Genomic DNA, 13,933 nt, shown 5'->3' with positions numbered 1-13,933 from the left:
ATACTCTCAGGACAGGGATATATATACACTCAGGGACTAATGGCAGCACCTTTGTTCGGAACTAGAAACGATAGTACATGAAACCTTCATAAATTTGCTAGTTAGTGAACAAGGACAGAGAAATGGTTGTGGATCTCAAACGGAATTTCAGACGTTTCAGTATTTTAAGCAGGTAGGTGAGCGGAGGCGTATCCTAAGGGTTAAATCGTCCTTCCCGCATCTTTGCTCAGCAAGATAGGGGCAAAGGAAGAAGCTAATAATAATAAAACTTGTATTTAATTTAGTATAAATTAATCATTAAGTATGTTAGGCAGTGCTGACACAGTTGTATTTTAAGTGTATTATATCAGTGTAAATGTGTATTTTATTTTTCTTTCCTTTCAATAAATTACTCACTTTCTTCAATAATATTTTCTTTTCGATAAGATCGCGCTAGAATCGCGGTACATTAACCTCGAGTTGTACTTCCAGTGACGGCAAAAACGCAGAAAAACATCAATGCTGTATCGTAGATGATTATGGACGATCATGGAATAATCGTAGAAACAGTGTCTGAACTTCTGCAGATCTTCACCAGAGGAATACGACGCATCATTCTTCAAGAACTGTCCACGAACAAAATATGTGCTCTACTGGTGCCCGGAAGCTCTATCCCAATAAAAACCTTGAATTTTGGAAAGAAAGGGTTAACTTTTATTGATTTGGAGACGAAAGACTCCCAGACTAGCTGAGAATATCATTCCAAGCTGGATCACAAACTGTTAGAAGTATGGAGGTGAGGAGGTTAGGGAAAAAAGGAACGAATCCCCCCCCCCAATATTCTGACAGCCGAAATTTCGGCAGCTAAATTCCCGATACGCAAAAATATAGGAAAGTGAAGACGTTATTTTAATACTTTATAACATTTTTAATGTTTTCAAAAAAGACTTGAATTTGAAAAACTAAACAAATGCTTTATTTCTAAAAGGATATAATTTATACAATTAAGCTAATTAAGACAAAAAATACATAATGGAAATGTCAGAATAATACCATACTTTTAAAATTTAAAATGAAACATTGTGTGCAATACCACGGAGGCCAGTCCACGGAGGAGGAGGATAGTTCTATTTGTACTATCGTTAACAATGGTAATTATTCTCTTTCTCGATTAACTGTTGCTTTTCTATGTTTGAACATTGACCGACTACGAATATGGATTCTCCCTATTTTTACTTCTGCTATTGTTTATGAAATTATATAATTTATTGTATGAACGTCAGTATATGCTCGCCCGATAGCGCATTCCCTTTCTCTGTGCCAAGTCTCTGTTTTCCGTACGAGGTATTTCCACATGAATTGAAACGTATATCAACGACAATGTTGGAGTATATATCGTAGTTCAGTAACATCAAGCATAAATACTCTTCTATTTACGTTACTATCTTCCATCGTTATTTCTAGCAAAAATATCTGGGCCTGGGAATAATACGTTTAATTTATACACGACTTATTTAATAATATACATCTTTTGCGCAATGTATGGTATGGCGCACCACATGATTTTTGACCAATTTCTATATTCTGAATTTACTGTTAGTATATAATTCATTATATAAAACTACATATTTAAAACCAGTCGCACAGCATTTTGTTTTATCATTAGATTCTGACTAATTTAAAGACTCTTATTTTTCAGTCTCTTTAGCGTAATTTATCTTCTTTTCAATATTTATATATTTATTGTCATCTATTATCATTAACTGCAATTTTCTTTTTTTATGCCTATTGCATTGCATAAATTTGTTTATTTGAGAGATTAATATTCGTTTTGGAGTGAAGATGTTTCTTCCTTCATAAATCTTTTAAGTCAAGAGTTTCTTCGTTAATGGCCTGCTTTTAAAAAATATTTTCATTTTATTATATTTTGCTTCTAATTAGCATCCTTCAACTTAATGTTAGAACTTGCTTCGTAGAATCTTTTTTTATTTACTTGTATTATTTTCTTTAACTCGCTTTTGTAAATCAAATTTGTTTTTGCATAATGTATGCTTCGGATTTTCCATTCCTAAAAAATGACTTTGTTTTTCTTATTTTCTTTATGTGTGTGTGTGTGTGTGTGTGAGGCATTTCTGTATCTCCTGTTCTACCGCGCCGTTTGAAGAACTTTAACTTGCTTTTTTCATGTCCCGAAAGCATGACTTAGAATATATTAGATTTCTATATAGCATTATTCTAACATAGGTATATACACGAATTCGGACTTATCTTTAATTGACATATCGATTTTTTTTCGTATCCTACGACTCAAATTTTCCCGAAGTGCCAAGTTTTGAAAAAATTGCACGAATAGTGTTTAAAAATTAACTCTCAAAATTTTAGCTCCTCAGTGTTAATTGAATTTGGTATAAGTCTCTCCTCTTATTAAACTTACTTGATTCCTTCTTTTACAGTTCGCAGTTTAAGATCAGTCCGAATAAAATTTGCACATATTTTCTAATTTTTTAAAGATTGCATTTTTTAGTAATTTTTGTAAGTTTTTCGAAAACATTTTTGAATTACAACCCTTTAAAATGTTTACCATCACCTTAAAGTAGATGTATTTCTAGGCATACATGCAAAAAATTACAATTCTTTATTTAAAATTTCCTAAGCCATATGTGATTTTGACATATCGGCGCGAGTTGAAATTTGGCATATTTGTTATAAGCGATAATAACGTTAAATGTGCTTTACGCACTTTGTTAAAATTATTTGGAAAAAATGAAAGATACACCTTTTCTTCCTCTCGCGCGAAATGAGAGGTGAAAGAAACTAGCTTACTACAGGGTGATCAGCGAATAAGCCCTGATCTCAAAATTAAATATCTCCTCTACAACAAAGCTGGATAAAATTATGCGGTAAACTGTACGCTTATTAACAAAACTGCAAAAATGATGTAGAAAAGTTTAGAAAATTTAGTTACGAAAATTGTTAACAGATGGCGCTCTAATCGCAATGACCTATCAATAGCCTTTAAAAATGTGCTTTGAATTCGGAAAGGATCAGTACAACTATTGGCTAGTGAAAAAAGGCTAGCGTAGAAAGTGAAATAATGTATTTCATTGAACAACGTGTTTTTTTGGTTCTGGAATTTCACAAATTAGAAGACAGTCCTACGGCTACACGTCGCAGTTTTCAAAACCGATTCAATGTTCAAGTTGGATCCGATGCGAAAACCATTCGCATGCTCTTCGCGAAATTTGAACGGACTGGCAGCGTGGCTGATGATCGAAAGGGAAATGTTGGGCCTAGGCAAACTGTAGTCAGTCCTGAAAATGCAGCCAAAGTTTCTGGGATTGTTCAGCAAAATCCTAGGAAAAGCATCAGACGGATGGCATCAGAGACAGGTTATAAGTACACGAGCACGCAAAAAATATTAAAAAATAGCCTACGGCTGTTTCCATACACAAATCCAAAGTCATCAGCCCATACCCATGAAAGCTGTGCAACAAAAGGTTGACTTTGCGAATCAGATTCTAACAATGGTCGACAACGACAGATTTTATATGAGCTGCATCATCAAACCTCGAGATTTTGGGGTACCGAAAATCCTCATTTGTGTGAAGAGAAAGCACTGCATTCGCCTAAAGTTACTGCATGGGCTGCGGTATGCGCCAGAGGCATTATCGGACCATTTTTCGTACGAGAAACGATAACTACTGAACGTTAGGTTACAATTTCTGAACAATTTGTCAGCACTCAACTAGCGTTGGAGGATCGCCCAGGTATGGACTGGTTCATGCAAGATGGGGCTCGACCACATTGAACAGATAAAGTTTTTCGCTTTCTTCAGGAATACTTTGGAAATAGAGTAATTGCGTTAGATTATTCGCAATTTACTGACACAGGAATAGCTTGGCCTCCATATTCTCCCGATATGAGTCCTTGTGACTTCTTTCTGTGGGGCGCATTGAAAGACACTGTCTATCGAAACAATCCCGCTACTCTAGATGAGCTTGTATCGTTGATTGGTGTTGCATGTGATTCCATTTCCGTATATACATTGCAAGACGTGATGTCAAATTTCATTGCTCGTTTACGCCACCTCATTGTTTCGAACGGTGAACATTTTGAAAAAATTGTATGGCTGCTTCACTTTATTTTATTTTATTTTATTTTTACTCCTTTCAGAGAGAGTTTTCAGCACAAAGCGCCATCTGTTAACGATTTTCGTAACTAAATTTTCTAAACTTTTGTACACCATTTTTACAGTTTTACTAATGAACGTACAGTTTACCGCATAATTCTATCGATCTTTGTTGTAGAGATATTTAATTTTGAAATCAGGGCTTATTCGCTGATCACCCTGTATATATTACGACTTTTTCCAAGTGAATTATTCTTGACGCAAATCGGGGAAAAAAAATTGTGGCGAGATATTTTTAAAAAAATTTCTTGGCAAGTTTTTACCAAATTTTATATTTAAGCATAAGGGGGGAGTAGAATCGAAATGTAGAAATAAAAATCGGCCAAAGCCATAGCCGTCTGAGAATAGTGTAGACTGCTCATTCCGACACCTGGAATTGGGTCCTCATGTTTTTATATCGACGGTGTCGAGGCTGCGTAAGTGTAGATCATAGTCTACACAGTAGAGAAATGCATCATCAAAGCAAATTGAAAGTAGGTTTCGTACAGGTAGAGATGCCTTCGTGAAGGACTATCTAAGGCAAAGTGGCTCATACTTACGTTACGCATAGGGAAAATCATGAAAACGCCCCTGCAGCCAGCCCGTTCACCGAGCTTTGAACACGAATTGAACTACCTGCATTTAGCTGCTTTACTTTTTAGTCGTTAGTGAATTCATATATGGAAGAATTTGTTAAAAATCTTTCTCTTGGAAATCATTGTTAAAGTCCGATATAAAGAAGAGAAAAAAAAGAATCGAATGGATATGGAATTTCAAGCTAAACAAAATAAACAGCGAATGAATGTGGAATTAGGAGTGATAGAAGTTGATAAATGGAATCTCAGAAGAACAGAGTCTTGTCTTCGAAATCGAATGAACAAATAGCAGTGCCATCCCACGAACTGATAAATGTGATGATAAAATTCGTCTTTAAAAATTGCCATATTGCACACTATCCTTAAATTGAAGTCAAGCGAAATGGACTTGGGTGAATATGAAAGACTAATATCACATTTACTTACGGCATCGTTACTTATACGTTTTCTTGTCCATTAAAATGTCCAGCAACAATTTTGTAGAATAATTGATATACAAATATTTTGATGTGTGCGAATTGAACAGTGTAGCTTAATGTATATTTAATATGATGAATTCGAAATTTATTAAATATGCTTTCCTTCTCTATATGCTTAATGATATTTTTCTTGATGTATTGTATTGATTTAATAAGGCAGAAATTAACAGCTCTTATACGTCTCAAATTATGCATAAATACTAAATTTTGTTAATATTGTTCAAGCCATTTTGGATATTTTTCTCTTTAAATTTTGCCACCAATATTCAACTTGGCAGTAAAAGAGTTTCCTATAGAGGACTGCTAAACTGAGTTAAACCTGACGTTATTTATTTCCATGTAAAATGAATAAACAAGTGCTAGAGTTTATTGTAACTTACCAGTTTTATTTCTGAGTTTTAAATATCAAATTTAACATTTTTCAAAAATTAAAAAAAAATTTTAAGCACATATTTTTGAATCAGCTATGATATCTGAAAATTATTTACAGAATTTTCTAGAAAATAAGCTACTTAAGATATATTTCATTCCTTTGTGATTAACTTTGATACATAATGATCGCCTCTCATGCAAAGTTTTAATATTGAATTTAATGTATAATTAAAACATGTCAGTATGCGTGAAAACATTATCAGTATAAATCTGTATGCATGAAAAAGAGGTTTTAAAAGCGAATCAGAATAGCTTATCTTAGTTCATCAAATAGTTTTTTAATGTTTAAAGTTTTGGTGAACTAATTGTTATCAATATAACCTTCACTTACTTATTATTTTAAATAATGTAAAACTATATCTGATAAAAGTTAATAGCGAATATCCGTATATCTCATAGCAATAATACCGAGAAGACGAGCACCTCTGAATGTAACAAATATTTTTCAGAAAACCACTAGAAATAAATCAACTGGGAATCTAAAACTTTCAGATTAACAACTGAAAAATGTCCTTTTAAAAATGTCTAAATTTAAAACATTAAAATATAACCAAAAAAAAAAAAAAAAATTGGAATATTTCGATTCTCTTCCTAAGTAAAAATAATACTTATTATTCTCGATTCATAAAACTAATTTTTTACTCTTGTTGAATAAAATTAAAGCTTAACTCAAAAATGTAACTGAATCGAGTGCAAATTCTTTCCCATTTCGAGTAATCTAATCGTTGTATCTTATCAGGATTTTTATTGTTTCTTACCTTTTAACCAGTCATTTTAGAATGGCGTTTTTATTTATTTACCAAGATAACTTCAATTTCCATCTTCCTGTTCATTTTTTTAGCTGTTTACTAAGAATTTTACACTCCTCCATCCTCTTCAGGGCAATACTAAGTACATAGTGGAATCCGAACCGGTTTAGTACACATAGTATATTCTTAGGATTTTTCCTAAAAAATTTCACAAACACTTTTATTTTATTCCATTCCTGGAATTTTCTGAACGAAATAAGAATGCTGTTAAATATCTGTTCTCATCTTACTTCCCTGTAGTATTTGCTCTGATCTCCTTCTCATACCTTTGCCGTATTCTGCTTACAGGAGCAATTGGCTTCTCTAAATGTTTCCCTCTTGAAACAACTTTCCTTTCTACTCTATAATCCGCAATTTCATTTCTGAGGAAATTTAGTCAGCTATATTAAAAATTTGGTCCCCCTTTTCTCTTATTCTTATTCAGTTTTCCTGAAACTCTAATCTTTGATTCTTGTTTCCTATTTTTGTTTTCATTTGATCAGACGTGTAGGAATTTTTTCCCTTTTAAAATATGATTTCTCTATGTATTTCGAAAATAAAGCTTTCTAGCACTCGGAAAACTCTAGCATAATCTTATTTGACAGAATGCTCAGTCAACAATCCATCATTTGAGGCACATATTCAATATTCTTTCTTTCGTGACACTTTATTCCTTATAATCTTGGTGAAAGTTGTTGTACCGTTTCTGTTAAACAAAATGTGGTTTTAATTTGAATAAAAAACAACTTCGCATACATTTTTAATTGTAATTAATTCTTATCTACATCTAAGAACCTGTTCAGCATTTTTACGTACAGATTTTAACCTTATGGATATGGCATAATGTAAATACGGCTGCAGCTGAGCGAACTGGAAAGATTATCGTTAGGAACTGTTAGGTTTTCCCAAAGCTGAAAACACGATAAAGGTAACATGAACTGTACCTTTGCCGGTATTCGAACTATGATCTTTCATTTGGTAGTGTCCCAACAGATCTCGAATGATTAATACTACTGAATTCTGGGAATTCGACCCGAAGTTTCTATCAGGCAAAAAAGGTGGCAGCATAATTGGTCTTCGTGGATTTTCCCAAATGAAACGTGGTTACTACCAATTTCCAGTAAAACGCCCTCCACGAAGGCATTGCTTCCCCAAGAAAATAGCCTTCGTATGCTTGGCAATTTTCTAGTAACCTAACTTACATAAATTTCCTAGTTGGACATGCCATTGATCTTCTACTTAAAGTTCTGAGAACATACACGCGAAGTGCGTTAATTTTGTTCATTCTTTCCCACTTAAAGGGCGATCACAGAGAAGAATAAAACCCATTTGACGAAATCCAGATCCAAAAAACATAATATTTTAATTCTGTCATACCTGAACAGATATGAAATTTTTCAAAGTAGAAAACATAATAAATAAACTGCGCTGTTTCCTGGATTCAAGTTACCTATTTTCCATTCTTAAAATAGGGGTCTTAACCATTTACACAAAGGAACACGCATGAAGAGTGCAGTAATTTCTTATAAGATATGCTAAAATGCAGTACAATCATGACTAATGGAATCAGAGATAAAGCGGCATCTGGAAATATGCCATTTTATACTTCATTAATATGTTATCTTTAACAAGAAAATGTATCTTTAATTATTAATAACGCATCAAAATGGAATCTTGTACATACAATCAACTCCTGATTAACCAAGGATGAAATGAAATTTTGGGGCTCTGACTGAAAATAAGGACAGGTTTATTTATTGCGGAACGATGAGAATTTGCCATCTCAAATCATCAACGTAACAAATAATATGCAGAAAATGCAGAGGGAAAAAATGTTGATATGATTCCAGGAGTAGAAGTGTCTCTTCTTCTTATTTCTCTTAGTATGAAGTGAAATTTATTAAGATATATTACAGTAAATAAATTATTTCGAACTTCGAAATTTTATACGCTGATTTTGAGAAACGTAATTAACCTAACAATCTGCAATAATTTCTTAGACATAAAAACTTCCGTTTTCTTGAAACTCTGCGGCTTAAATTTTATTATGAATTTTAACATCAGAACAATTTATCCGGAATTTCATAGCCAAATATTGTGGATTAGAACTAAAACTTGAAGCATGAAAATATGAAAATTTATCTAGATTCTACATTTCTAACATTTGCGTTCATTCTTCAGGCGTACTTGATGCGCACAGAAGAATGGATTTTTATTTCTTCATATAGTGAGGTTTCATGTTGATTTTATTCTTCCCAGAATGTATAGATGAAGACACTTGATAAGATAAAGATGCGGATGTTTATCATCGGTTCAAACACGTGTAGTTCGCAATTGTTATTATAATAGAATATTATGGAATAAAAAAAACTTATACGCATATTGAAATTTCAGGAATAAATATGAATCTATTTTTTTATTCGCATGGACAGTAGAAGAAGGTGTCCTATGAATCAACAAAATTGTATTACAATTTACAGTGTTATACAATTTCTCTCACTTTGTTGCGACATTGTCAAAATAATATTAATTAATTATGTAGTTCAAAATATTATTTTGACATCATAAATAGAAGATTTTAATTATTTACCTGTAGACAATTTTGTACTGTGATATGCTTACAAAATTGAATATTAATGTATGCTCAAAACGTTTATTAGAAGGAAGCATTTCATTTTTATGAACACTTTTTTATTTTAAGACTTACTCTGATTCTGATGTACGTTTGTGTTTGTGAAAATTGCACCATCTTCAAGGAAGCATCTGGTGAAACAGAAATTTTTTTAATCAAATGCAACATGAGAATAAAAGTTTCAGTCTTATGCATTATTAGGAGAAAATACTTCTGTATGTCAAAGCATCAAATGAAACAAATTTCAGATATGCTCCTCTGTTATTGGTTTGCAGCTTGCTTTAATAAAAAAAAAAAATAAATAAAAAATAAATAAATAAATAAAAAAAAAAACCCCTCAAAATTGAAAAAAAGTAATAATAATAATAGAGTAAATGACAGCTGCTTTAAATCTCAAACAATTACACATAACTGCCACTTGCGTTTTTCTTCCAAATTTCAAAGTTACACAAATGTAATACGCTGAATGTAATGCGCTGAATTATTAAGTGCTTCTTGACGTTTTCGAAAGCGAAAGATCTCCTGTTGCCAGTATACAAGTTTTTACATCGTAAAAAGTGTCTCTGTACCAGAAGTGCAGCAGTTATTGGAGCTTACTTGAAAAAGGTTACCTCACTTATCTTCAGTTTAAAATATTTCTATTGTCAAGATGTGGAATATTTTCACATAATTTAAAAGCCACTGTTTTTAGTAAAAATTGTACTGAATTTAGCAAATGAAGTATTTAAAACTTCCTTTTTGGCCTTTTTAAAAATGAATTCGCCAACGTAATTTACTTTATCGGTGTTTCGCACATATAAGCAAATTTTTTTCTCCATCCAAAAAAGATTTCAACAATGCATATAGAGCGGAGATTATAAAATTTAAAAAAAGCATTGACCATTTCGGTGATATATTCGAGGCAAAGAAATCGTTTGGCGAAAAATGTACGGTTGGCACACGTCTTTTGCGTTTATGACTTTTCTAATCGGATATTCTCCTTTTTAAAAATATCAAGATCGAAAGCCATTCGTCAACTTACTGCCGACGAGTGATGCCACTTGAGCAAAAGAAGTAAATAAAAGGGATTTTATTGAGGCAGCAAAACGTATCCCACGGAGATACGAGTGTAGAATCCAAAGAATGTGTCTAGCAATAACTTTCCCCGCCTCCACATGTAATCCTAGAAAATTGAACATGCACACAATGTCTTAAACAACTAAGGAATGCTGGTATGGGAAAATTCTTAGAAGTGATACTCATACCTTATAAGTCGGAGTAATAATGGCACTGAGTATTAATCAAATTTATTAACTGAATATAGGTAATTGCATTTAAATAATTAGCAGCAAAGAAAGTAAATACACTGCTATCGTGATATATGAAACTAACATGATACATAATCAGTTTTCTGCGGATATGACATGAATGGCCTAGTAAAAATAATTTCATAGTAATTAACACACTTTTATTTCAAGAATGACCAAAATTTTCCAGTTTGATTACTAGGATTTGCCTCAAAATGCTCTGGAGCAGCAAAAAAGCCCAAAACATTCTCTAGGAAACTAAAAAGTGCGTTTAAAGAGGGAAATACTAAAATATTGCAAAAAAGTGCTTATAACTAAATCTAATGTATGCAAATGTGGTAGAAGTACATTTCATAAATTCCATAAGAGATCATATCTAACATAAAGCTGCCCTTGCGCAAAACATTTTATTGGTGGCCACTCTTTCACAATGTAAGTACGACGTACTTGTCTTTATGTCATACCAACAAATGAAACCTTATTTTTTATAAATGTTTTAGTTAATATTGAGAATCAACACTGCTTTTGGGCTCAGCGAAGAAAAATCTGTAAACAACCTCCATTCTGCAGCAACACATTGGTAACCCAATTTCTCTTTAATTCATTATACCATCTATATTTTCCTCAGCCAATCTCTTTTGTGTGTTTGAAACTTTCCATATTTAATGGTAACAGGGAGACATTTTTGAGTCCAGTGTAAATTCCATTAGTGCTTTGTTTGATTACACAGTGATGGAAAATTAAATTCTGATAAAGGGCTTTTAGAAAATTTCATGAATATTCCTTTTCTTTGTATTATACTTATACTTTTTAGTCCAAAGATTTTTGCGCTGTTTCTAAACTGTGTTTGATAACCAATAATGAAATGTTCATTATTATATGAATCATTATTATAAGATAAACCTTATTGCACATGCAGGTTATTTTTTGCATGCATTTCATTTTCTTGGCTACACTCAAGTGTGAAAGAGGCTTCAATGATTAACTGCAAAATGAAAAGTGATAGAAAATTTCACATTATTAATCCTAAATTACACTTAAAATTGAGTTACATTGTCTATTTTGACCCACGTGACATTCTTGTTAGTGTAATAAAAGTTTCAGAATCAGAATTTATTATTCTAGTATTTCAGGAATAAACACAGTAGTTTTATTCCCAAATAGATGATATAAATTTGTTGATATGTATGGCAGGTGTTAGAAGTTTTCGCGTTTAAGTAAAATTTAAAGATGGAAAATTCAACAAGTAGGAAACAAGTCATGATGCACAGATGAGAGGTAAAATTATGTACCAAAAGTACTTTTATTTTATCTTAATTATTTTACATAAAAGATTTATAGAATAAGTTTCAAAATGCTAACTTATAACTAGTAAAAACAAATATAAAATACTGGGAGCACATTCTCACATTGCTATTTTCTTCATTAGAATGCTTGGTACTTGAACGGATTTGAATATATATATATTAAAAAAGTGAATATTTATTAATTGCAAAATCATTTACAAGAAATTCTCCTTCAAAGGGATTCATCAATGTATCAAAATCAATGCAACTCTGATCATAATGACAGACAAAGGGAAATTCCATTAAGGAAAGCAGTTACATATCGAGTTTTTCCGAAAATACTGAAACCATGTAATCCGGAAGAAAACATTATTAGCTCAAAGATATCACTTGAAAGATGTCAAGTCCTTCAATCACTGGATGTGATATAGATTGTGCAATGCTGTTAATCTATTGCTGCCCGACAGGGATTTCATTTTCCTCTATTCAGACACCACCTGGTAATTCCTCCGTTTCAGCTGAACGAACGCTAGGGGTATTTTCTGTGAAAGAAAAAAAAATAAAACGTAAGATGTATATTTATACAGCTCTCACGGCTAAATTTAAAATATATCATTTAAATTATTTTTTTAAATTTAGCCATAGAGATTCATATTTTTTAAAATTTCAATCCCTGAATTCTGTAAAAACTGCACCGTTACAGCAAATCATACACTTCGCATGAGTTTTAGAAACGTCAATTGATTTCTCACGTGCTCATACTATTTTACTGCATTACATATATTAGTAATGCGTGGCTAGCTGGAAGCACATAATTTCTTTTGAAAACTCATTTTTAAACATTAAAATTAAATTTATTGTAGAGGTCGTCTTGATCTTATCATTAAATGAAATTCCATCATAGTTTCATAAGAAATTTTAATTCATACTAATTTCTGGAAAGAAGAAATAACTGTACCTTGATTTGATTTACAATGCCTAATTGGCTCAATTGAACGTTAAAAGTTTAAAGCATTTAAATGATAGAAGATAATGTTTATTATTTAATTCCTTAATTTCAATAACTACAGACAGCATACGAAAACATAGGTTACACATATCCAACTACATCATGGAAAACATTCATATCTATATCATGCTACAAAAACTAACCATCCATTTCGAATCTTTGAAGGAATTCACACATTTAAATTGTACCTCTGAGGCTTTCAAGTAAGAAATACATTCCAAATCCATGCTAAAAATAATAATTAAATTATAAATTACTATATTTTACATGCACAATACTCTCATAATGTACTACTAAATATAACTTCAGTAGAAAGTAAATAAAAGTACTAGTTTTAATAAGGAATAAAACAGATAATAACATTTCAGGTAAGACAGCAATATAAATGCAAGCAAAATAATAAAATTCATTCTGAAAAATAAATGAACTATAATTTTTAGAGACACGACCACTGAATGAATCGTTACGGCATATTTCCACAATGAGTCTCGTACTAGCGGTGGAACCGACTGAGTCATGGGAATTGTGGCATTCAATCCTTGTCGAACTCTGTCCTGGCACATTAAGGAAAGCGTCCGTTTGTGATTCGGCTTTAGCTGCCGCTTCGGTAGCTTCTAGCTGCTCTTGATTTAGCACTTGGAATGAAGGCCAGTTAAATCTCATGCAGCGAACTTCAGGTTGAGGCTGAAAATATTTCCAGATGTTGTACATGAAAATTACAGAGGATATCTCATCATTAATTCATGTAATCACTAAAATATTTTCAATCAAACGACACAAAGATTAATTTTTGGCTTCAAATACGTCAACAAATCTTTAGACGAAAGTTATCCGATAAAAGCCGATACCTAAAGTGACCTGATTCTTATCTTTAGAGTCAGTAAAGTATCATTTGGACTGGAGCTTAGCTATTATAAGTAGCATAAGCTAGGCTTTGTTCTTAAGTAAAGAACATGTATAAATCTCTAATAAATCAGACTGGATCGAATTTAAAATAATAAACAAAGAGCGATATTCTATACAGAATACATTTACAAACACCAAAGGCGAACTATTACATGTACACAAATATGATGTCACAGTTTCTTTTACAAATAAACACTGAGAATACATAATCATAAACTTATATTTAACACACCTCCCATGCATCCGCAAAAGAATGCATCAATTTTACTGAAGTTCAAGATTTTAAAGGTCTTTCAATTGGTTTTCTAACAACAACCTCATCAAACTAAATCTTTAGAGAAAGACATACCTGTCTACACGGACGTTTGTGGC

At 32.1% G+C, this 13,933-nt stretch overlaps 1 protein-coding gene across 3 annotated transcripts in view; it reads right to left on the bottom strand.

Moving 5' to 3' along the window:
* Positions 1-11,644: 11,644 nt before the first annotated feature.
* LOC118187137 (uncharacterized) overlaps positions 11,645-13,933 on the bottom strand; it is a 385,201-nt gene continuing 382,912 nt past the window's right edge. Inside the window, exons 7-8 of one of the 3 annotated variants that reach the window (XM_035357333.2) lie at positions 13,105-13,339; positions 11,645-12,188 (exon numbers count right to left, since the gene is read on the bottom strand). In XM_035357333.2, the coding sequence (XP_035213224.1) occupies positions 12,133-12,188; positions 13,105-13,339 (291 nt within the window). In that variant the 3' untranslated portion in view covers positions 11,645-12,132. The remainder of the gene's footprint in view (positions 12,189-13,104; positions 13,340-13,933) is intronic. The other 2 variants (XM_035357335.2, XM_035357337.2) reach the window with 2 other exon arrangements.

This window comes from Stegodyphus dumicola, chromosome 6, assembly GCF_044657685.1.
Source record: "Stegodyphus dumicola isolate Sdum_Otavi_A_Nest chromosome 6, ASM4465768v1".
Taxonomy (NCBI): domain Eukaryota; kingdom Metazoa; phylum Arthropoda; class Arachnida; order Araneae; family Eresidae; genus Stegodyphus; species Stegodyphus dumicola.
The sequence above is the reverse complement of the archived record's forward strand: the minus strand, read 5'-3'. Positions and strand labels throughout refer to the sequence as shown.